Below are 27,500 nucleotides of genomic sequence, written 5' to 3'. Positions count from 1 at the left end.
TCAAATAGTTGTATCTCGACCAAATATTCCACATCAGTAGAAAGCTTATTTATTCAGCTTTCAGATGATGTATAAATCAAAATTTTTTGTGGTCCAAGGTCACTAATAATATACTTTCTGAGTATACATTTTTTCAAAGTTGTATAATCAGTGTATATACTTTGTGTAAGGACAGCATTTTATGGTTTTCTTCAAAAAAAGGTAGTTTCCTATATAGGAAGTGCACAAAGTTTTGAAACAGAGCCTGATTCTCATCATATAAGGCAGTGGTTATCTGTCTTTTCCATTACTAAGAGAAGGGCAGGGATGCATCCAGTGCTTAAAACAATCCTTACAGTATATTTTCTTTGAGCCAAACTTACTTTTTCTTATGAATGCAACCCAACACGACTTTGACAACCAAAAAATGTTTACTAAAAAAGAACATTTTGGCTACAGATACTATTTTTGCTAGACAGAAACTCTTCTTTTAGTCGAACACAGCTGCTCTTGAATGGTTTACATCACTAGAAAGTTATGTGGAGACTCTCAGCAGTTAGATAAACTCCAAGCTGTTTCCAGCAAGGCTTTGCCACATGTTTTGCACTCTCTGAACAAACCCAGAGACGTGAGCGAGGGGAATTGAAGACTGCGTTTGAAGTCAGAGATTCTGACAAAATTGTAGTGTCCACCATAAAGACAAAACGTCCTGTTTGTTAGTTTTATTTCAAAAACTTAATGGCACTTCAGATTCATTGTTCTTCTGAGAATAATGAATCTCTAAATAAAAATATACTAGAAATGAAGATGGTTTCCAGCACAAGCACTTCACTGTGGGTTCAGCTGTGAGAATGAAGCAGCGTTGAGAGCTTCTTTTACACAAACAGCTCAGAAAACTAATTTGAAACAGAGGTTAGTGAAGACCAGCTTGTTTTGGAAGAGAGAGAAAAAAGAAAAAAAAAAACCTGAAATGTTGCTACACATTTTGATAATATGGTTTTGGTCAACCGTAGTATGGACTTGGATTCAGATGAGTTGGTCTTGACAACAATATTGCTGTTCATAGCCTACAGCCGTCCTGCTGATGTCATGCTCTCTCTGAAACATTTTACTCGATTTTATTAACTAATATTTATGTCATCTAATTTAGAATGAAATCTGACATTGGTTAAATGGGAATTTCATCCACCAAATCACAATTCTGATTTAATTTAGTCCATTTGAGGGATCTGTGAGTGGCATTATCATGACATGATATCTCCACACACATTTCCGCTTACAACTAGATATAATAATTAGATTTACTTTATCCATAACTCTGCGTCTCATGTAATAGCAATTAGTTAGATGGATAACTATGGGTTTGGGGTAAGTATTCCTCACAGTGCTCTACAGACACACAAAGAAAGCCAATTCCATGGGTGCAGTGTTGGGAAAAGTTACTTTTAAAAGTAATGCATTACAATACTGCATTACTCCATGAAAAAGTAACTGATTACATTACTTAGTTACTTGTTTACATTACTTTTGTATTACTTTTTGTCACCCATGGACTTTAAACAACAAAAACCCAAAAGTTATATTTTTGGCAAATGCAAAGAAATGGCAAAAAGAAATGCCTCTGTCTTTGCGCGTCACTCCCAATTTCTCTCAGCTTGAGGACAGGAGAGCTGTCAGTCAATAAATGGGAAAACAAAGTAACTTGCAGTACTCATTTGAAAAAGTAACTCAGATATTTTGTTGTAAATTTAAAAGTAATGGGTTACTTTACTTGTAAATTGAAAAAAGGGAATCTGATTACGTAAATCACGTTACTTGTAATGCATTACTCCCAGCACTGCATTGGTGTGGATGAACTGAATTATTTGATACTTTACAGTACCTTTACTAAAACTGAATGCTGTGATATTTCACCCTTTATTCTTAATGTCATAATTACATGAGGATATTGGTTAGGTACAAATACGTCCGTAAAGATGTCCCTCACCCTTCATTAACGCTCTCTTCCACTTTGAAGCTGAATAAGCAGTTAAATTGGCAGCTGCTCAATATTTTGCTTCATCTTAGAGCAGGATTTCAATTTATTACTTCCGCAAAGGCTTATTAACACCATCAGGCACAATGCCTGGGGTGTTCAGGCGAACACTGCAAGAGATTCAGTTTGAAAGGCAAAATAACTTTGCCAAGTCGTGTGAATGTTGGGTTTGTCTAGGAAGTACTTTATGGCTTTCCTTGACACCAGCAAGGAATTGGCCATATAGAGGTAACATGCCTTGATTGTTTTGGAAAATGGAAGTCAAGGGATATATTGTTTTTGCCAATTATTCAGCACAGATATCCTAAAAGAAATAACATGATAATGACTACTATTTATTATTGAGTGTGTTCGACTGGTGCTGGAAAAGTCTAGAGGAAGGAGCCATTCATACAGAAGATGTTTTCCATTCCACTTCACTGCTTTTTTTCATTTGGTTTTCTATGTAAAGATGCTTTCAATTGATGTGGCGGACTTGCATTTCACATCTTTTGTGGCATCTCGCGAAAGCAAAAACAAGCATACACCATGACCAATATAGTCCAATTCATGAATATATTAAAACCTTTTATAAACTCATCCATTCATTTGAAATGTCTAATAAACTTTACTTATTGATTTCATTCATCTCTAACCATTCAGTGGTGTGTTTCCAAAAAAGCATTGTTAAAGTTTTCCAAAAAGCATTGTGGCAACAAGTTCTGTCATTATATTTTGTTTCTGGTTGGTGTGATGCGCATGTCAATAGATCATATATTGATTACTATACACACACACACACACACACACACACACACACACACACACTCACTACCACTCACACACACGCACGCACGCACACACACACACACAGAGATGGGCACAAATACATCAAAATGTATTTAAAATAAAAATACAAAATACTGTGTGGAAAAAAAAAAATTAAATACAAATACAAAATACTGTGTGGAATAATGTATTTAAATTCTAATTCAGTATTTTGTATTTTGAAAATACACAAAATACATCTGAAATTGGCAATCCAGTGAGGTAACACTATTAAGGCCTGTTTACACCAAGAACGATAATTATAAAGATATCTATATTAGTGTATTCTAAGTATACAATGCAGTTGTGTCATCTGTCACTTTAAATGCTCAAGCTCTTGTGCTGTTATGGTTATAGTTGTGGTGTGCTATCTGCTATTCATTTAGATTTAGGATGTACTCACACTAGGGGATCTGATCCATGCTTGAGCGCGATTGACCCCCAAAGTCCAGTTCATTTCACAAGTGTGACTGCTCTGTACCGTGTCCGGTGCGGTTCGTTTAACCATGCCCTGGCCCGCTTGAAGAGGTGGCTTGTGTGCGGTACACATGTAGTGTGATTGCTAACCACGCTGGAGCATGGAACAGTTAATTTACTATTTTTGTATGTGCTATTGTTATCATTATGACAGCAAAAATCTTTATTGCTACTTGGATATCACACTTTTCAATTAATTTAATTTCGAGTACATTTAGATTTATAATGGGTCTGGTTCTCATCTTACTGCTAATGTAGTAATGTAGTTGCCTCTGTAATAATCATGTGATATCTGTCAGTTAGCGAAAGGAAAATCGCGCTTGGGCTTTAGTACAAAACAACTGTGCCTAGTGTGAGTATACCCTTAGAACATATATATATATATTTTTTTTTATTATATTTTTATTATTAGCATTATAGTTATCTTTGTCTTGGGGCACACACACACACACACACTCATTTATCCAAGTTTCTTTATCGCTCTGATGTGTCAATAGCTCCTGCCCACTAAAAGCTCCACAGATGTATTTGCATACCACGACGATATATAAATGATATAGAAAAAGTTCAATCAATTCACACTTTATATCATCGCCAACATAAATATTGTCATATATCACCATAGCAAGCAGTAATGATTAAAGTTTAATGAACACATTTGACCAGCTGATAAAACCAAAATCTGACCAAAAAAAAAAAAAAAAACTTAACAAGACTGACTAGTGCTAATGCTATATTGCCCTTGTTAGTGCTCTTTTTTACCTGCTGGGAGAGGAATGCTTTTTTTCCCGCAAAAGCAACATCACCTTGTTTTAATGTTAAAGTCATGCACATAGTAGTGCAATAACCATTTCAAGCGTTTTGTATGGTTTATACACAGCAAAACAGCATGTATTTGACTGAAAATCCAGAATCATCATCAAGCTAACTATAAAGATAGCACTGTGAATGATGATATAGTCGTCAACAAATGAGATGCTACATTTTATTCAAAATTAAATATCTTAAATATCTACAATTTCAGCTTTAATAAGATTTTCCCAGGAAACCTGGCGTCCTCCATGATTCCTATTCTTTCCAACAGCAAAGCACTTGAATGCGACATGCTTGTAATCAGGACTTCTGAAATTGGAAGTAGGAAATTTTGATAGCACACGAAGGCTGTATTATTCCAGAAAATTGAATTAGCCAATTCTAGATGGAATTGTACAGCTGCAGCTCACATGCATGAAAGTGGCATGTCTGAAGTAGCTGATACAGGAAATCACCAGTCTAATAAAGAGGTTGATTGGCAAAAAGTATTTTATGTATTTTGAAAATACAAAAATACTAAGATTAAATGTATTTAAATACAAAATACCTTTGATTTTTTTTCAAAGGTATTTAAATACAAAATACAAAATAGTATTTTGTATTTCAAATACGTATTTTAAATACATGTATATGAAATACTGCCCATCCCTGCACACACACACACACACACACACACACACACACACACACGTATATAGGACAGAACTAAAAAAGAGAAGTAGTCCCCAGGTGCCATGTTTGTTACTTACAATGATTAAATAGCAGAAGTACTTACTTCACCTGCGTGACAATGTCAATATCAACAGTTCTGTTGTTGAATCAGTGAGGTTTGAGTGATGGACGTGCAGCAAAATTACTACAGTTAAGCAACAAGTTGTACGGGAAACGCACCCTTGAAGAGTTACTAAATTAGCATCTGATTCTCTGTCTAAACCACAAGTAATAATAACTTTTAACTTTCATGGTTTGTGAGACTTAAAATAGAATTGTTATTTGAGCAACTAGTCAGCAATTATATTGAGTTGCGTAGTAATTTTACAGCCATTATCATTTTGCTGCTTCCAACAACACATCGTGATTTACTGTCACATGATAAACCTTGACTCATCTAAGTTCTCTCAGCAAACATAATGTCATCTTAACATTTAGACTGCAAAAATAATCAGTGTCTATCAACATTAACCACCCACCAGCAAAAGTTATGTTTGCAAAACGAGTGCTATTTTTTTTTTTTTTTTTTTGGGTAAACTTCACAACACATGGCCAAATGTTTGTGGTCAAAAATATGCAGCATTAGCAGGAGGTTGATGGGAACTCAGCAAGATGGTGACACCTGTGGAAGTGCTTAGTGCATGCTTTGCATAGTTAACAGCAGATTTGGGACTGAAGGATTTGGCAAATGCATGATCATTTGTTCAGTCCTCCCTGTTTAAACAGCTTTTCCTACGACTTTCCTGGGATTCGGCACACAGACCAGATTTCTGTAATCCCTATTAAGTGTGTGTTTTTTCTCCACGATAAAACTTATATTATATTGTATTCACTATTAGAAGTAAATGTGTTAGGTTGATTGTTTTATTTTATTTTATTTTAATTTTTTTTGTGATTTCATGATTGAATTAGCGTAGTGAATTGAAAGCTGATGTTCAAATCATCAACTGCAAAGTTATGACAGTTGTTTATATCTGACATAGCTGAAGAAATCTCATTTAACACCATTTTAATAGATGGCTGATAGGCTGACATACTTCCATAACTTTCAAATCATTGCTGTTTCTTGGGTGTGATGTTTATATTTATATTATAATTTTGGCAGTTTTTGGGATTCACAAGAGGCAAGATGGCAGTAAATCCAACAAAATATTAATAATGCGATACATGGAAATTGCAGTGGTCATTTTATTATAAACTGTTTTTTTTTTTTTTTTTTTTTTAAAGATGGTCACTGCCTTCACAAAACTATCATGAGGGAAAAAACAGAAACATTGACTTCCAAATTCATGTTTTTTTCCCCCCCAAAATCATCTGTATGCCACATGTAAGCATATCTGAGTTTGTCATGTGATCCATTAATGCTGATAAGGCAAGAAAGCAGATAAATAAAAAGCCAACACTGGCAAAATGTATTCCAAATGAAACACCCTGCTGCTTTACACCACATGAGCCCCGATTCTCGTTTTCTTGAGGAGCGGAAACCGTTCCAATGATTTCATCATCACTGTAACTATGTTATTCAAATATACTTCATACGCCCTTGAGTAACTCTCAACAATGGATGAGTCATGCCTTTGAGAAGCCACAAAACTGATTTCATTTTAGATTGTGGAAGTTATTTGGAAGAGTGTGAGGAGATACAGTGTCTTTTTGGTGGAGACCCTTACGAAAAATAAGTTTATTCAAGTGTGCTACTAGTATACTTCTTTTAAACTTAAAGGGTTAGTTCACCCCAAAATGAAAATTCTGTCATTAATTACTCACCCTCATATCATTCCAAACCCGTAAGACCTTCGGTAATCTTCAGAACACAAATTAAGATGGTTTTGATGAAATTGGAGAGCTCTCTGACCCTCCATATAGACAGCAATGCAACTGAAATGTTTCCAGGTCCAGAAACGTAGTAAATACATCCGTAAAACAGTCCATGTGACATCAGTGGTTCAATTTCAGTTTTGCGACGCAATGAGAATACTTTTTTTTTTTTGCGCATAGAAAACAAAAATAACAATTTACTCAACCATTCTTCTCCCCCAAGTTACGTCATCCGCCATTTTAGAGAGTATCACAATGCATACGCACACTTTCCCATAGGCGTAAACAAAGCTTAATACGCAGATTATGTTCATGCGCGTGCTTTCCCCCTGAACGTAAACAACGCTGATTAAGTCAAATACGTTCTTAGGTACACTCCAAAATGGCGGAAGACGTAACTCGGGTGAGAAGAATGGTTGAGTAAGTTGTTATTTTTGTTTTCTTTGCGCAAAAAAAAAAAAGTATTATCCTAGCATCGCAAAACTGAAGTTGAGCAACTGATGTCACATGGACTGTTTTACCGATGTATTTACTACGTTTCTGGACCTGGGAACATTTCAGTTGTGTTGCTGTCTATGGAGGGTCAGATAGCTCTCCGATTTCATCAAAAACATCTTAATTTGTGTTCCGAAGATGAACGAAGGTCTTATGGGTTTGGAACGACATGAGGGTGAGTAATTAATGACAGAATTTTCATTTTGGGGTGAACTAACCCTTTAAAATAGGAACATATACTTTTAGTCTACTTTTCATGTACTTCTCAGAAATGGGCTTTATGTACTTCTCAGAAATATACTTAAAATGACATTTAAGTATACTTGACTTATACTTAGAAAAAGTCTAAATTTATTTGAGTTATACTAGAATCCGTGTTTTTATTGTTATATGGTAGGGGGCGCTAGTACACATCTTCTGTACAGAATTTCCAAAAAAACACAAGTGAAGAAGAAACCGAAACAACAGATACTTCCACATATAATCTGACACGATCATCAGATATAAAAGAGCATCAAAACTGTGTAATGTTATGGAATAAAATGTCACCAATGAAGAGGTAATAATGACTGTCAAGCTTCGGGGTGTTGATTGATTCCATCTACGTTTTGATTATCACTCTGAATCCAATTCATAGTCTTTTTTTCAGCTTTTTGTTCAAAATGTTGTTTATTTCTTTCTTTATTTATGAAACTTAACCATATTCAAGTGTTTAAAAAAAAAAAGAATGCATGAAGCTAGAATAAAATATTGAAATAGTATTGAAATAGTACACTTACAAGTGTACTACTAGTACACTGATATTTGTATAATACATAAAGTATACTTCAAATATACTTGAGCTTTACTTAAGTATACATAATAAAATAAACTTGAAGTATACTACTTTTTGGTAAGGGGAGAAACCTGAATTTCTGATGTGACAGTGGACATCAGTGTTGCCAGATCTCACTGACAAAACGTCAAGTTGTTTATAATTAGACAAGCAGTGCACTAAAGAGAATTTTGGAAATGCAATAAACTCTCATGCAGATAGAGCAGGTAAATAATGTGCTGATGTGCAACAAGTACTGAAATAACCCTTTTAAAACATCCCTGTGACAACTGTCTTTTAGCACTTTTTAGCAGTCTCTTTTGGCAAGCATTGTTTTGACCACACCTTTATGTTTTCAGTTACCACTTCCTGCTGCATACGTTTACTTCTATATGTATTTTTAGGTGGAGGTTGTGAAATGTTGATCAGAATAAACCAAAGATGGCTAGTGCAAATGTTTATTTGAGCCATTGTCCTCATTTGTATGCCACTTTGGATAAAATCATCTGCTAAATGACTAAATGTAAATGTAATAATATCAGCATAACAGAGTTGGTCAGAATAATCAGAGTAATAAATCAGAATAAATGTTATTTGACCCAACAATCTATATACAACACTCATATTTAAAAAAAAAAAAATAAATAAATAAATACATGTAGATATATTTCTGATCTAGTTTCTTGGAGAGTGATGAAAGCTGACGAGGTTAAATCAAATAGACTCCAAGATATTTTATTTACTGGCACAGGAAAAAAAGGTGATAATTATAAATTTGGTCCGGTTGTGGCTAATTCTATTAAAATCTGGAAAACCTCTCATAGGAGGACCATTCAAATTTTGTAATAGTACACCTTTATGGCTCAATTTTAATTTTGTATGCGGAAATCGTCCATTTGTCCAACCCTCTTGGTCTTCTTTAGGCGTAAACACTTGGTTGGTGATATATATGAAACCAGGGCCTCTGTTCATTTCAGACATTAAGAACAAAATTTTGTTTATCAGCATCTGCATATTTTGTCTGGTCACACTTTATATTAGGTGGCCTTAATTAGTATGTACTTACATCAAAAATAAGTACAATGTACTTATTGTGTTCATATTGTATTGCAAAACACTTTTGCTGGTATTAAGGTGGGATATGGGTAAGGTTAGGGACAGGTTAAGTGGTACGAGTAGGTTTAAGAGTGGGTTAAGGTGTAAGGGATAGGTCAACAGTGTAATTATAAATGTAATTACAGAAATTAATTACATATGTAATTACATAAATATATTGTTAATAATATAAGTACAATGTAAGAACATGTATGTACACAATAAGTGCATTTTACCAAATGATTAATTTAAATGTAGGTACATAGTAGTTAAGGCCACCTAATATAAAGTGGGACCTTTTGTCTTTCTTCAATTACGTTCTGCTCTCAAAGCGTATGGAGTTCCTTGGGCATCTCCCATTTCCTCTCATCTTATACGGGATTGGATTGCACATATTCTGGTCAGCCATCTGTTTCCTTAATATATAATACAATTATTGATTGCATTACAAAACCTCTTTCTATTAAATCTATTTGGAATGGGGAATTATCTGACCTTAATTTATCTGTCGACTGGGAGAAAGTGTGGTCTAACCTCAGCTTAACATCCAAAAACTTGGCTCATCATCTTATTCACTTCAAAGTCATTCATAGAGCATACATAACTCCTTAAAAAAGATTCAAAATAAAACTACAACCAAATTTTAACTGCCATATATGTAATACTGCATCATCAGGTACTTTTCTTCATATGTTTTGGGAGTGTCCTATCGTCATTAATCTATGGACACATGTAAACCTGGTTTTATCCTCCTTACTACAAATTGATTGCTTTGCTAACCCAAGTTTGTGTCTTCTTAATGATGATTCTGGTCTATGTATAAGCTTAATACAAAAGAGAATGTGGTTTGCTGGTTTTACGGCTGCAAAGAAGACAATAATACAGAACTGGTTTACACCGCACATGAGTGGAAAAACATGTTGGATCCATAGCCTCCTGAAAATAGTGACTTGTACAACAGCGCAAATTAATGGGGCCAAGCCCTCTATTATTGATGCTTGGCAGTGTTTTTCCTTTAACATTCTTGATTATATAAAGAAATGACTTGTTTTGTTTGTTTCTTTTTTCCCTCTCTCTCTCTCTTCCTTTTGACTGGACTCTTTGAAGTATTGATTATATGTCTGTTGTTGTTTTTGTTGTTGTTGTTTTGAGTGGATGTTGTGATGTTGTGTGTAAAAAAAAAAAGAAAAAAGTTGATAACAAAAATATATATTTCTGGTCTCATTTTAGTACTGTAATATAATTTGAAGGATTACATTATTTAAACATTAATTACACACTGTAATTGCCATGTTATTAATCGTTATACATCTCTAATCTCCAGGCTGAGATCACAGTCTACAAACCGTGCTTTCATCCAGACCCCTCGCTCTCCATTCTCTCCAGAGGTTCAAGACAAGCTCTGCCCGGTCCAAACAACAACAGTACTGTTTCCTGCGCAGTGCTTGTGCAGCGGGATGCTGCACCATGACTGGGTTCCTTTTTTTCCAGGCCAGGCTTCACTGGAGGAGCCGGCGAGGCATGACACTGATGCAGTGCAAGGCAAACAGTGGAACTGGACACAAGACCACTATGACGGGCCCTCAGCTGTAGGCTACTCAAGGGCTACATTGTTTGTTGACTTGAAATTGGCACAATAAAGCGAAGGGTAACATATTACGTAGCTTTTAGGTAAAGCTGCTTATATATGTATAGGCTTTTAGTGGTTTGAGTCACAGATGGGAGCCTGGTGCATAAATTTGTACTAGCATTGAAGGACTTTGACAGGAAGCAAACACATGGAATCTCACCAAAAAGGCAATGAGTGTGACCAGAAATTGGAGAGAACAAATTGATCCCCAGAGCAAATCCTCTATGTCATAGTGACATCATTAAAGGACAGATTCTCAGAGAACATGTGCAATTTGGCTCCATGATGCTCATATCTACAATGTAGATAATTGTGGTAGACCAAAACACGATTAATGATCAAATCATGTGTTTTTTTAGCAAAGATTTGATAGTCAAGAGAATTGACCTTTATGAGGTTTCCCACCATTTTCAAATAATATTAAAAATGAGTGAGGACAGTTTGTTTGTTGAACAAGTCATTGTGGTTTAAAACCATCTGCTTATGATTGCAATATGATATGATGCTTTTTTTATGTAGATATAATCTGCAAGTGGAATAGTGTGAGAATTGACCCAAACTGGACATGTCATATACCATCCATGCATCCAAATATGCTTACTTCCCTACCATACAGTAGGCAAAACACAGTATGTGACATGAGTAATATGTCTGAATTTGTAGACAGTAGGTGAAAAGTATCTGAAAGACCTACTGCTTCTGTCAAAATGCTGGGATGTGCATCTGATGGACACTTTACTATCCCATGAGGCCATAAAAGAGGATTTGTGAATAACAAACTAATGATGTAGGTCACATGACAAAGCCAACATGACAGATGTTGTATGTCTGGATTACATTTCACTACACACATTCATACTATACAGAATCAACTTTTTAATAATGGCAAATTTTGTTCTGCATCAGATGTAATATCTACTCAGTATGTGATCTGGGACTAGTGTTAATTTTGTCAGCCATTTTTAATTTAGTCTTAGTCTTAGTCTTAGTCCTGTGTCAAATGTACATTTTAGTTATTATCATATTTTGTCAACCTTGTGCTGTCTTTGTTTAGTCAAGTTTTAGTCAACTGTATATCTGAGCATTGTAGTCTAGTTCTAGTCAATTAATACTTTTTGTCACATTTTCGTCATGCTGTATAATGGTTAAACCAATATATATATATATATATTTTTTTTTTTGCTCAAAATTATAATCACAATGATTGTTTACATTTCAGGTATTGCACTTTCACTAATAAGCACAAATCATGTGGACTTATACACATTGCTTATTTTACCTCATCTAGTGTACTGATTTATTATAGGCTATTTATTATACAAATTCATATCAAAGACTTGATATATCAAATTTATGCACTCTCTCTACATTATGAAAACTGACAAAAACAAATAAAACATTTCAATAATAAATTCCTAATAGTAATTCAATTAATTCCAAATTGCAATTATGTTTCTATTAAAACGAACAGCAGCTGAGTAAGAGCAATAACAAACAATATAGTCGAGATCTTATGACAGAACACAGACTGGCTGAATGACACTTTCATTTAAGCTGAATATTTTCTGCGATGAGGAGCGACTGAATGCTTGCATAGTAAATGCATACAGCAGTCTATAATAATATTTTGTCTCATTTTTTGATGAAAATAAAAATCTTTTGGTATAGTTTTTATTTAAAAAAAAATAATAAAATGTAGTCTTGTCTATTATCGTCAATGATATTGCATGTTGATATAGTCACAGTTATCATTCATTGACCTTATTGTCATCTCGTCATTGTCTCGTTTTAGTCAATAAAAAAAAACTCGTCAGCGAACATTTTTTTGTCATAGTTTTTGCTAACGGAATTTACACTATTTTGGACAAACCATTTCAGATACGAACACATGAAACAAATGACTCAAGTCTTAGCTTGGCCCAAAATAATGAAAAGTTATTTTCTATTCATATCCAACAACATCAGAAATGCAGTTTAGTGGCTTTTAGTTTTTTGTCTGCTTTGAGGACATCTATATCATGAGTGTCCAACCCTGCTCTTGGAAGGCTACCATCCTGCAGAGTTTAGCACCAAACCAAATTGAACACTAAACCAGCTAATTAAGGGTTTCAGGATTACTTGAAAACAATAGCCACGTGTGTTGTGAAGCAGGTTGGAACTTAAGTCTGCAGGATAGTGGCCCTCCAGGAGCATGGTTGGTTCAAAACCTAGCTCTTTTATTCTCGCTGTAGTATTGTTGCCGCCGCCACCATGTCGTGGAGATGCTGTGTGTTTCCAAATATGGTAAGGGATGTAACATTTTCGTCACACGCTTGAGGTATTCGGCCAATCACAACACACTGGATAGCTGGCCAATCAGAGCACACCACACTTTTCAGAATTATGAGCTTTGTAAAAATCGATGCGTTTCACAAAGGAGGGGCAGAGAGGAGCAACAATAATGTATGTTATGTGGAAAATAATGTGTTTTTTGAACCTTAAACCGTGTAATCACATTGCATTTCACCAAATACACAAAATAATGTTTTAGCATCATCATATGACCCCTTTAAGAAGACATGCAAAAAGTAAAGTGTTGGGGGCTCCAGGACCAATATTGGGAACTACTCTGCTAGAGTAGGGGTAACCAATCCTGCTTCTGGAGCCTCACTATACCCTACAGAGTTTATCTCAAATCTTAAAATGAACCAGCTCCTCAAGGTCCAGCTACTACTTGGGATCACAGTAAACTTCCAGACAAATGTGTTAAAGAAAGTTGGAGCTTTACTCTTCAAGACGTTGGCCCTCATGGCATGAAATACTTTACTAATGAATTATTGAAGCAGAACTTACCCAACACAATCACGACTGTTTTCAGCAAGCTCATCATAGTGTCCCGGTTCCGCCGTTGACCCGAGCTGTGCCGGGACATCCTCATGGTTCGCTGACGTACGTACATAAATATGTGGGCGTATAGAACGACCATCACCACAAATGTCACCAGGTTGAAGATCGCCCAGAAGCCCAAGTAGGAGTTGCTGTAGAGGGGAGCCATGTTGGAGCAAGTATCTATAGCACAGATGCAGTTCCAGCCCACACTAGGAATGGCGCCCATGATGATAGACATGGTCCAGATGATGACGATAACTACAACTACTCGTCGATTGCTCATGCGGGTATGGAGCTGCATGCGAAACACGGTTATGTGGCGCTCAATGGCTATAGCTAACAAGTTGGCAACTGAAGCTGTAAGGCTCGTATCGATGAGGCCTTGGCGAAGCAACCATGTGCTGACTGTTAGCCTTCTCGTATTGGGTCCTGTGTTAAACATCAAGTAGAAATAGGCAAGTCCCGCAAAGAAGTCCGCGGCTGCGAGGTTAGCCATTAGATAGTAGATTGGAAAGTGAAATCGGCGGTTGATGTAGATGGCCACCATCACAAGCAAGTTAGCTAGCATAATAAAAATACATACTGTAATCCCAAGTCCCATCACTAGCTTGCTTACGGCGTTCCATTCTGTGGCCAGATACTTCTGACTACGATTGTAAAAAAAGGCTATGGTTTCATTGTAGTAGCATTGTCTGTCATCCATCCTGAAAGGTTATGTTTCTGAAAAAGATCAAAAAAGGTGTCAGAGTTTCAATATTACATGAAGTCTAATGAAAGTCACACATGGCTTAAAGTTTTGCATAATTTATGGATTGTAATTTGATGTTGATGGTATACAAAGTAGACTTGTCACCCACATGCATGGAGGCCAATTGATTTAGAGCCATAGACACAATAACAGGATTATTCTGAAATAAAACATTGATGTATGTTCTGTGACCAAGCACAAGAGCATTTAAAATGCATGTACTTATTCAACATGGTCGGACTCTCAACTCGTCATATATTGACGCTTGGTCAGGACCCCTTGGCGTCACTTTTTGATGCACAGGGTCCTCCATTGTTTTTAGTTGTCTGTCTTAATTGAATGGATTTCATGCATTTGTATTAAATATAAATAATTTTATATACATTTATACTTTCATTGGAGCACGTAACCCCACCCCTACCCTAAACCTACCCACTTCTGAACAATATAAAACACGTAACAGCCAAATAAAAGTACAGTCACAGGTATTTATTGCAAAAAAACAACCATAAACAAGCAGTATAAAGCATTACAAACATGTCGTGTTGCATTCCAAGTCTTCTGAAGCCATACGATATCTTTATGCGAAGAAGAGAGTAAAACATAAGGTTTTAATCGCTGAAAATGATCCCGCTCCGTTAACGCGCTCACATCTCATTCAAAAAGATACTCCCGTAGCATGACGCAATCGGTCACGACACACTCAAGAGCCAATGGCATTTCACAACAGCATGACACAATCGGTCACGAGACACGCAAGAGCCAACTGATAATGTAAGGCTTCTTCTAGCGGCATTTTTTGAATTCGCACACAGAGACAGCACACAGGAAGAGCTTCACGGCGAACGGAGACGGCTATCACGTCTATTCCTCTCACAAATCAATCATTTTGCCTCGAAAGACTTGGAAATTGTTTTTTTTAAATAAACTATGACAGTAGTTGTATCTGCCTGTTATATCTTGTGTTTTATTGACAAATGTTAGGTTTAGTGGCAGGGGTTGGGTTACGTGCTCATAAATGTGTAAATAGTGTAATATAAATAAAACTGTTGTTACACATCCCAACATATATGCAATAATGGCAATATTATTGCCCAATATATAATTTAATCATGACGATAAGCCTTTTGCGTCGGCACATTGACGCTAAGGGTTTCTTATTTAAAGCAATGGAGGACCCTGCACTTTTTTAGCGAAAAATTACGCTAAAGAGATAACCTGGGCGTCAAGCGACTAAGTGTCAATATGTGACGAGTTGGGAGTGAGACCTTGTTGACTTATTATAGTAAATGCAATGACTGGGTAATAACTAGGTAATAAATGTGAATCTATCCCAAAACCTAATCTTTACCCATGTAGTTACCTTATATTATCCAGTACTTTCTTAGGTAAGTACACCGTGAATACAAGTACGTGTACAGACTGTAAAATAAAGTGTAACCACAATGTATCTATTGTGAACAACAAAAGAGATCATCATTTAACTCCAAAGTATGTCCAAAACCCAATGAGATGTTTCACAGGCACAAAATATTGACTTTATAGCATGCAATTTCCATCTGTTTCTGTTTTATTAACATGTTACCTCATAAGATTGACCAGGAAGGCACACTAAACACATAAAAAAGGGACAACGTTCATAAACACGCAAACAGGCACAATGGTTGTCTGTAGAATGGCTTTCTGACTCCCAAAACTAACTATTAAACACATCAGTGCAAGACTGAATTGGCCGATTCTTCCTCCCCAAACACCCAGCACAGGAAACAGGCCTCATTTGGGTATTGCAAGATAATTTAACCCTTATGTGAATGAAAGTAATTACTTGGGTTTCATTGTTTTTCAAATATATATGTATGGGTAGTTGACAAATAAAAATTGGACTGTGTCCTATGGTGTGACATAGCAAAAATGTAGAAAAATAATAATAAAAAAAAAAAAAAAAAACATACAAATAACATGAAAAAAAATTATCTTCATTCTTAGAGTTACAAATAGCATGAGAGAGGTTTATCTTCAATGTTAGAGGTTATTATTATTATTTTTTTTTACATTTTTCCATCACACCATAGGACACATTGATACGTCAACTACCCGTATATTTTTAAGAATCACTGTAATAAGATTTGTGTACAGTATGTCTCAATATCCATTTTTTAATCACATTCATAAAGTTATAAAAAAGTCATTTTGAAAATGTTGTCATCATTTACCAAAGCAGAAATTTTGAGTAATCTATTGGTTGCTCTTTTCCCAGCAATTAAAATTAATTAGGCCTTGTAAAGAATCAGTAAAGTATCATAACAATACATTTTGTTTGAAAACTTGGCTACACTGAATTCAATAAATAAATTAATAAATCAATAACAATTTTCAGTACAACAGTTTCTTTTGGCCATTACTAAAACTTCAAAACACACATTTTTTCCCTGCTCACATTCAACTATCTCAGGCTCAGCATGATATCAATTGTTTAGAATTCAAATGCCAAGCGAGAGTGGATGACCTTTCCACAGTTATTGTGTACTTCTAAACCTATCATCACCACACATTGGTCCATAGTGCTGGGATACAGACAGACAGATCCTGTCATTGTGTGTCAATGTGTTTTATCATACAGCCCCAGGCCTCTGATCTTTCTAAACTAAAGGCAATGAACAAGAGCGGTCTGTGCACAAATGTCTGTGAACTTCCTCTATCAATGCTCAAAGCCACAATTTCAGCATTATTGTAGCACCCATCCTCAATGGATAAAGACGGTGGAAAGGAAATTCCAGAAAGGCTTTGGCTGAGTGCACTTGATAACATTGTAGCTTCACAGCGTCTCCTGCTAAAACCACATCGCAAGACCGTTACTCAAGGAAACATTTTGTGATAGTAAACACTTACTTTAAACAGTTTTGCATAGGAAGTATATATAACTTATATTGCACAATTGATTCTTCCAAATTAGCTTTTCTCTAAAATATTTCACTTCATGCAATACTTCATGTCATTTTTGTTTTTGCAAAAATCCATACAGTGCATTTATTTTAAACATACGTTCAGATATTTTTTTGGTACCAACTGGTGTTCATGTTCACTAAAAGAGTGTTCATGCTAACACCTTTCCAGAAAATCAACCAGACCCTGATCATAGTCAACAATATAAAGTACCATTAATATGCAATATAATTACTGTGCAGGCAAACTTTCTGAGAATGAGGTTAATGAACGAGCAACAGCACCAGCCTCGATCCATTTCAGTACTGGTCCCCTGCCTGTCTGAGAATACAATGCAGGCATTGTTCTGCACCCATCCTGTCAAAAAGCAATGAAACTGGATTGTTACAAAGAATAAATTGTTCACATTGGTGCATAGGCAATACTCCAGTGTGATTCAGAGCAGAATGATGCTAATTTATGCCCATAATTACTGTAGGTAGGCATCTGCAAGCTGTTAACAATTCAGGAAGAATGAAGAACTCAGGTAAAGTAGTGGTAGATTCATGTTCACAAACTTTTGAAGATCATTCTGCATTAAAGATACATTACAAAAAATAACGTCCCATAGGCTACATTGACTGAAAATGTAGATTTTTAATTTAGAATTATATCAATTGCCATAATACACTTGTTAGAAACCACAATTCTAGATCTAAAATAGAATATCACACTGTTAGACACTCCTGACTTCTCACTCCTAACTATGTTCAGTCTGAACATTACAACTTTGTTTGGCCCCTGGGGCTAAACCCTGTTCGAAAACAAGTGTCATAGAACCTGTTTTGACATGTCCTCCTGCCATGGACTTGGTCCTCAGGTTCAACTTGGACTTGGTTGCAGATGTGCTAATGGTATAATTTACCTAATGTGTCTAGCACCCTTAGGTCCACACATGCCTCTAAATATTTGAGTCAGAGCACATTTAAAGGACATTCTCTGACAGCCTTAGTCTATGAAAACAGATACCCTTTCTGGAAAGTGACTCGTATAAAAGTTTACATAATTGATTTAAAATGCATTATGATTACACACAGCCTCAGGCAGAGACTACAAAATTACAGATGGACTGCATAAATGACACAAAAGCAGTTTGGACCTGCTTTGCTGAATGTGTTCACTGAAGTATGACCACCACCCACAACCAGCTTTGGTTCTTTGGAAGCATCCTCAGTCCCAAAACAAGGTGGCTACAATTCCCACAAAAAAAAACTCAACTAAAGTAAGGGGTTGGTGTCTTTAAACCACAAATGTGTCAATGGACTGCTGAGAAATGGGTTTGAAGTTTGCTGAGAACTGTGGGCAGTTTGACTGTCTGGTTTTCCATTTTGGCTTGAGATGTTAGTTCAGCACTTTATGTTAGGTGGCATTGAATCTTCCTCTAAAATATAAGAAAGGGTAAATGGGAAAACATAACCTAGCTGTCTTGTACTAACCGGCTTATTGTACTTAAACCTGAAGCCAACCAACTTGCTAAATGGACATTTAGCTCGTAGAACCCTACACTCTTAAAAATAAAGGTGCTTATAACATTCTTCACAGCGATGCCATAGAAGAACCATTTTTGGTTCCACAAAATTGGCTGCCCACTGCTCCGGGTGTGTGTTCACAGTGTGTGTGTGTGTGTGTGTGTGTTCACTACTGTGTGTGTGCACTTGGATGGGTTAAATTCAGAGCACAAATTTCGAGTATGGGACACCATACTTGGACACACGTCACTTCACTTCACTTCACTTATCTATAAAATGCTCTCAGAAGCATGTACAGCATCGGGATGTTTGCTAAAACTGTTTGCATCAAACTTGTATCGCAGAATGAAAAATAACTTTACCGTGAGTATCTTAAAGCATCTTTCTCTTGGAGTATCTCCCATGTGCCAGCCAGAGTTGTCCAACCTTGCTCCTCGACAACCAAAGTCCTGCAAAGTTTAGCCTCAACCCTAATTAAACTAATCTGAACCAGCTAATCAAGGTCTTCAGACTCACTAGAAGCTCCCAGGAAAGTGTGTTGGAGCAGGATGGGGCTAAACACTGCATGAAGGTGACCCTCCAGGAGCAGGACTGGACACCCCTGGACTACAGCAATACCAAAGCAAAATCTCTTGGCAGCTCTTGGTGGCAGCGCTCCACTACAGAATTGAGGGCATGGAGTTGGTTAGTCTGGTGGCACGCTGCGCCACAAAGATGAAACCCAGCAGGGCTCCAGTCCATAGAAGGCAGCTGCCCCTCTTGAAGTTAAGAAACCACATAAATAGAGCGTGGTTGGCATGCCAACAAACTGTACTCTCTGGGTCTGTAGAGCATGGGCAAGGAAGAGCTGTGGACATCTTGAACAACTTCATTGCTACATCCTTGATTGCTTTTCACATCCTTTTGTGGAAACCCATCATACTGGCACAATCAGAGCCACCATTTTCAGGTCTTCACCATATGTTTTGCATTATGGTGAAAGGAAAGAGCTCTCAGTGCGACACTTTCTGCCTCTAATTCCATTTCTGGTGCTACTTCTAAAACCAGATTGGTCAGCTGTGGTACCATGGGGATTGGAGTACATTCAGCTAATAAATCAGACAGGTCTGTAATGTAACTATATATATATATAACACAATTTTGGAACCCAGAGAAACAAAACACATCATGAATTGACCTACACTGAGTTAATGATCACACTTCTACGGAAATGTCTTTGGCAAGCACTGACCTGTGTGAGATACCACACAACTCAAGCATATAATCCTGCAGTTCTCAAGAAAGTCAAGAAGATGAAATCTACATTTGGCTCTTCATGGTTCAATCATTGTAAGATCTGGACATGGAAATTGTTTTACGCCCACCCCCGCAACCTTAATATGTTTTACAGTGCATGGCGCCATTATCTTCCTGAATATGTCATGGTAGAAGAGTGTTTGCACCTGGATTGGATGCACCTGGTGCTCTCATATTCCTTGGAAGTTATAATGTCTTACAAAACATTCATCAGACCTTATGATTCCCACGAGATGGCTGCTCAAATCATTATGAAACTCAATGTTTAACAGTTGGCAAACTCAGTTTGATGAAGCAAACAGGATAAAAGATGATTTAACAGGTTTTTTCCATTACTCAGGGGTCTAGGCTTCCTACTCATTTCTCCAGATTATCCTTCACTGTAGACAGTCTTCACATACAAGTAGTTTCCAAATGGCAGCCCCCTGACATAAATTTGCTCCGTTTTTGCTTAGAGTGGGTCACAGGGGTTCAATTTTTAGGCTATACATTTGCGGTATTCAGAACCAATCGTGTTAAGTATCCATCTATCTCTATTAAAACAATAGTTCATCCAGAAATATTCATATATCCACCCACAATCGAAACCCACATGACTTTCTATCTTACTTAAAACAGACATAAAGAAAATATACATATATATTGGAATGGCAAGACTACTCTTAAAAATCTAAATGAAAGTAGGATTGATGTTTATATTTTTAGTAAATGATAACCCTGGAATTGGGGCTTTCAAGCCAAAAAGCAGCATAAACGTATAATAAAAGTAGTCTATAGCTTATATATTGTATTCCCAGTTGTATGAAGCGTTGTAATGGTTTGCATGAGAAACGTAGCAAATATGCATTAGGGGAGAGTGGGGACGGTTGCAACTAGGGACAGTTGTAACATATCTTATTTCTTCAATAGCTAGCAGGTGTCAAAATATTGTGTCAAGTTAACAAGTTTTATCACAACTGTCACACTTTGTTACAACCATCCCAACATGCTGTCCCTTACCATAACACTACAAAACTGTAATTTTATGGTCTAATAAAGAACCCTTTAAATAGTCATGTATCTCTTCTTCTTCTTTACTTTTTTTTTTTTTTTAAGTAAATAGGTTTTTAAAATCAGTCCAAGTCTAAAGTGGACTAATTTCCTTCTCTCTCATACCCTCATACATTCATACACACATACATCACTTGCAAGCACACACACTCTCTTAGTTTCATGAAATGGTAGATATGTCTAATTTGAATTTGAAAAGTAAGACAGATTGGCACTTGGTAAACTGCTAATTAGTCAAACTTGGAGTTGCAGTACTGGCACAGACTAGTTTGGTTCTGGAGTTTTATTCTGTTGTTAAAAAAGTAATACAAGACAGTTTATAGCTGACAGATACTGCTAAATCAACTTAGTGATTCACCTCAGCAGCTGCATTTGTTATTGTAATCTAGTTACTTTTAGCTCACATGACGTGGTTCTTTTATCTGATTCACCCTTATATTTCAAAATTGTTTACTCTGATATTACAAGTAGGGTAAAACTTAACTAAACTCTCACATCTAAACATAATTAAACTCTCTTGATATCCTACGCCCCAAACAACAGCATGAGATGAGCGATTTCCTGAGTTATTCACTGTTCTACCGAACACCCAACTTCAGACCTGGCTTGAAAGTGATGTTATTAGGCTGACTTAAGTGTTTAATTTGTGATTCATAACTGAACGCATTACAACATGGCAGTAACAATAGGCCTATATTCTTGACTATGGAGAGGCTTTGAGAGGGTTAACCAAATAGCTGGACATATATCACTATGAAAACGAATGTGATCTCTTATGATGAACTTGATATGTTATTTTAAAATGATGGCAGATGATTTGAATAGAGTATTCACTGACATCAATGTAAGAAAACTTGAGGAAGAAGCCAAACGGTGATTTCATGCACTCATCTGAACTATTAAACCCACGTTTCCCACTTTTTCCTGAAGCCTGTCGTACTCACAGTTGTGTCACAGTTGTGTATGGGTGTGTCTTGAAATGCATATGGGCTGCACACTGCACAAGTTTGAACTTTTTAAAACCCATATGTTTTAACTTAACATCTTGTATCGGCTATATGCCAAGTTAGATAAAAGGCACACATTTTAATGCAAAAAACAAAAAAGCAAAAAAAAACAAAAAAACATGTTTAGTCAGAGATGTTTAGTGTGAGAATCTTACGACACCTGTTAAAAACAGGTCATATTTCCAAATGAAGGTTGAACAAAAAGGTTGAGTTTTTGATACCTACAAAATTATTTCCATAAAAAAAAACATGCCTCATAATTCTCTACCACAATGTGTTTTTTTTTTATTACTATAATAAAAATGTATATCAAAATAAATATTTTTTGTTGCATTGATTTTATACATCATGTATTTCACTCCTTTAAATGTATGCTGATTATATATATACAATAAAAAGAATAACAGTATTTATTTATTGTTTGTTTGTTTATTAGAAAATGGTCAAAATGACTGTATTGCAGTAAAGAGAATCACTATTGAGAATCATTTTATTTATTATTTATTTATTAGTTTTTTTTATGTATATATGTATGTATGTAAATACATACATACATATTATCTTTTATTTATTTATTTATTTTTTTTAAATTTTTTTTTTTAATTTTGGGTTGTATGCAGTGCAAGATTTAAAATGTAAAAAAAACAAAACACTGCATTTATGTATGTGTGTATGTATGCATTTATTTATTTATGCTTTAAAATGGTTAAAAATGCTGTATTGCAGTAAAGAGAACCACTATTGAAAATGTATTTATTTATTTATGAAAACGTTAAAACATCAGAACACATTGTAATACTATTGACAAAACAAATAAACAGACAAAAACAAAACAAAAATCTTATGGGCTTTTTTTCTTCTCATTTTGGGTTGCATACAGTACAACTTGGAAATATTTTTGTGTGATATACCCTACTACAAGTAAGCAAGTCACAAAGCAAAGTTACAAGAGCCTACCGCAATTCACATTGTGAGATTTTCTTTGAAACTAACCAGACTAGGCACCGTAAACTCCAGCCGAGGACATAAACCAATCTCAAGATAACAGCTTGACACCAACACCACAACAAATCATTATCTTACGAAGATAATACACAGTTTAGAAATCAATAAACCTCATTTTTAGCTGAACTAAACTGTTTTGACGTCTGCATCTCCTCACATATTCAAAGCAACAAACCACACACCTCAAAAGATCACATATATCAAAATAGTGTGTCTTATTTATACTGCTGACTGGGTGGCCATTAAAATAGCACACAATAGAGCACCACCATGCACTGTATGGAGTCACGGGACCTCCCAGCCATGCCCATTCCACCTATTTATTTAGAGAGCGCCACTGCAGCAAATTGAAGGCCACTGAACACATTTTGGAGTTTGATATCTCCCTTCAGCAGCTCTGACACACAGCAGGAAGGGCAGGAACCAGCTCTGCTGCACCAGTCCTGACCTGCGAGGTGATGGGAGCCATGGGTGTTTTCTGTAAAGAGGAGGCTTTCCTGTCTCTGTCTCGAGTGCAGCCGACCAGCCAATGGATATATTAAAACCTTGGCACTAAATTTGTTAAGTCTACCTATTTTTTTTTTTAAAGCACAATGAAGGCTAAAAAAACATCACTGTATCTTTACTTTCATGATGCATGTATTGCACTCTGTATATGTTAGGCGAGACCCGCCTTGAATGTTTTCTGCAAACAAACAATATCAGTGAAAGTTTTAAATACAATTGATAGCATTACAGAAAGCTCAAATATAAGATGTGGCTTCATTTTGCTCAATACATCATCCTCATATTTCTATTTGATGACTTTCCTGTAATTTTCCTGTCATTTCCTATCAGAATATAGAAATAATATAAAATAAGTGAAAAAAAAATAAATAAAAAAAAATAAAAGAAATAGGTGTGAACTCTCGAGTACAAACAAATGCAACATAATAATAATAATAATAATAATAATAATCTGAACATTTTATTTTCTGTATATTTGACATACATCTAACTTATAATATAAATTTAAGTTCATATAAATATAAATGTTATATAAATTTATGCACATGAAAAATTAGCAGGTGTGAACTCTAGAGTCCAAAAAAAAAAAAAAAAAAACTTTTGAATAAATAATAAGAATACAAATACAAAATCAATCTAAAAAAAACATTTTACTATAAAATATCTTATTTGTTTAACTTAACTGAATTACATTGAATTTACTTGATTTCTGTAATATTGTGTAATAAATCAGATGTAAAGTCATCAGGCAGCTTTAATGTGGTTTCATTTGTAATCTTACTACAACTACTTAAGAAGGTGATCACATCATGACTCAGTCTAATGAAATGAAAATAAATTTGCCCTTGAGATGATTTTCAGGTTCATCCTCCACAGTGGACCAAACACACCTACTCCTTACACACTGCTTACAGCAAAATGAGCCACATTCAGAATTTAAACAGCATCAGAAGACTTTAATAAATCAATTGTTGTGCATTGACCTGAGTCTGTTCTGGTTTGGAATACATTATTCCAAGGCGTGTTTTTTGGGAGCCGGCCAGAAGGGCCAGGAATGTTTGACTGATATCAATCTGAATTTACAACAAACAAGAACGGGTTGTTACAGCAGTACCTACATGCAACACAGTATGAAATAATTCCCCTTTTGTTAGGTACACGTTATCATCTTCTTGTGAGAGTTTAGTCTATGTGGAAGAGTGGGGGAGGTGTTAGTGTAAATTGGGGCAAACACTGAAGTTTGACACCTTTTGGGAACAGGGTGGCACCTATGCATACACCCAAAATGAAAAACCTTGAAAGAGTCTGATTTACATCCTCTAATTTATGCATCACTAAACTCATATGGGGGAGACTACATTAATTAGAGGCTAGAAATGAATGATGATGCATTTTTTTTTTCTTTTTTTCAGTTCCTTTGCCTCTTCTGTTGGACACTGCCACGCGTTACTGTCTCCGAGATCAGAAATTTGCATGATCTGCTGAGCTTACAAATTTATGTGGGCTACCTCACATTAAAAGTTTAACTATACGAAGAAAAATGCATATCTCATTTACCATTTTCAGATATTTAACCTTGGCATTAAATACTTACTTGCAGTAGTGACAGTGAAATCCAACAAAGTTATTCCAAAACTCACTCGTAACTCCTCAAAAAGTAAGAAAAAAGCTTCAAAAACACAGGCGCGTTAAGAGAGATGGCTCGATTGTAGTTTAGCGCTGTTTAGTCCACGGCTGTTTGGAATATTCATTTTATTTCCTCCCAGTTGCGCGCATGTGAGCTGGAATAATTCACCTCTGTCCCGTTACTCAGAGAACAACTGCTGCACTGAGAGTCAGCGGTAACACTCTCAGAGAGAGAGAGAGAGAGAGAGAGAGAGAGTGTGTGTGTGTGTGTGAGAGAGAGAGACGTGTGAGTGACGTCACACACTCACACACGCACGCAGACGCGCAAATGCAAACACTCACTGCAGGCGCGCTCTGGTGTGGCGTGTACTATAATTGAAAACACATTGTCAGCTCTCTGAGTGAAGTTTATAAGCAGCGAGTGAACTGCCTTAACATGCATGTGCTTTCTCAGAAAAGTAATACATATATTATACTAATAGTAGATAGTCATAATAATATAACTATAAAAAAAAAAAAAAAAAAAAAAATCATGTCATTACATTATTTAGAGCATAACAAAAATGAAAAATATTATTTTATTCATATGTTATGCTATGTACTCTGTAGAGGACACCAGGACTTTAGAAAGTCAGTGGGATTTTTGTTTGAATCACAAATCAATTATTATTATTTTTTTTTATACCAAACTTTATATAAAGATGATTCTCAACTATGTTAATAATAATAATGACAATACATTGTATTTATAATGCACCTTTCTTAAACTCAAAGCACTACAACATGTACAAACAAAATAACAAATCAACCAAAACTGCAGAGTGGAGAGACCTTGAAGGAGTCTGTTATATGTTATGAAAGATACAACAGAATGATCTGATATACCAATTTTCTTTTCCAGTCTCATCTTTCATATTAATATTGATATATAATTTATCTCCCTATTCACTTGTTTTGTCTCCCTAAATGCCTAATGAACATGCTTTAAGTCCTGGTGTCATCTACAGTGGACATGTATGAAATTGATGTCCTGTTTCGTAACAGAAAGTCACATTTTCATTTGAAACCCCATAACATTTTCCTGAGATGTTGATTTATGACAAAACAATTTGAAAATTAGTCGGATTTAAATATTATCAAATTTCCATGAGGGTGTTGAATTTGATCACTAAATTAATGTCAGTCATTTTTAAAGACCAAGAAGAGGGAGTGGTTATGATGAAACTTCCAAACATTTGGTATCTCTGAAAAGCCCTGAATGTGCTCTGTACAGGACATCCAGCCTTAAAACTGTGACATGTGAGGTCTCAGAGAAGTCACTAATATATACAGTGAGGAAAATAAGTATTTGAACACCCTGCTATTTTGCAAGTTCTCCCACTTAGAAATCATGGAGGGGTCTGAAATTGTCATCGTAGGTGCATGTCCACTGTGAGAGACATAATCTAAAAAAATAAAAAAATCCAGAAATCACAATGTATGATTTTTTAACCATTTATTTTTATGATACAGCTGCAAATAAGTATTTGAACACCTGAGAAAATCAATGTTAATATTTGGTACAGTAGCCTTTGTTTGCAATTACAGAGGTCAAAGCGTTTCCTGTAGTTTTCACCAGGTTTGCACACACTGCAGGAGGGATTTTGGCCCACTCCTCCACACAGATCTTCTCTAGATCAGTCAGGTTTCTGGCCTGTCGCTGAGAAACACGGAGTTTGAGCTCCCTCAAAGATTCTCTATTGGGTTTAGGTCTGGAGACTGGCTAGGCCACGCCAGAACCTTGATATGCTTCTTACAGAGCCACTCCTTGGTTATCCTGGCTGTGTGCTTGGTCATTGTCATGTTGGAAGACCCAGCCTCGACCCATCTTCAATGCTCTAACTGAGGGAAGGAGGTTGTTCCCAAAATCTCGCAATACATGGCCCCGGTCATCCTCTCCTTAATACAGTGCAGTCGCCCTGTCCCATGTGCAGAAAAACACCCCCAAAGCATGATGCTACCACCCCATGCTTCACAGTAGGGATGGTGTTCTTGGGATGGTACTCATCATTCTTCTTCCTCCAAACACGTTTAGTGGAATTATGACCAAAAGTTCTATTTTGGTCTCATCTGACCACATGACTTTCTCCCATGACTCCTCTGGATCATCCAAATGGTCATTGGCAAACTTAAGTCGGGCCTGGACATGTGCTGGTTTAAGCAGGGGAACCTTCCGTGCCATGCATGATTTCAAACCATGACGTCTTAGTGTATTACCAACAGTAACCT

At 36.0% G+C, this 27,500-nt stretch overlaps 1 protein-coding gene across 1 annotated transcript in view; it reads right to left on the bottom strand.

Annotated features, from left to right (window-relative positions):
* lpar1 (lysophosphatidic acid receptor 1) overlaps nt 1-25,440 on the bottom strand; it is a 32,629-nt gene extending 7,189 nt beyond the window's left edge. Inside the window, exons 1-2 of the mRNA XM_058788470.1 lie at nt 25,201-25,440; nt 13,507-14,262 (exon numbers count right to left, since the gene is read on the bottom strand). Of these exons, the coding sequence (XP_058644453.1) occupies nt 13,507-14,245 (739 nt within the window). The 5' untranslated portion in view covers nt 14,246-14,262; nt 25,201-25,440. The remainder of the gene's footprint in view (nt 1-13,506; nt 14,263-25,200) is intronic.
* Between the last annotated feature and the right edge of the window lie 2,060 nt (nt 25,441-27,500).

This window comes from Onychostoma macrolepis, chromosome 10 (assembly GCF_012432095.1).
Source record: "Onychostoma macrolepis isolate SWU-2019 chromosome 10, ASM1243209v1, whole genome shotgun sequence".
NCBI classification, from domain to species: Eukaryota; Metazoa; Chordata; class Actinopteri; order Cypriniformes; family Cyprinidae; genus Onychostoma; species Onychostoma macrolepis.
Note: the sequence above shows the minus strand (reverse complement) of the source record. Positions and strands in the feature narration are given on the sequence as shown.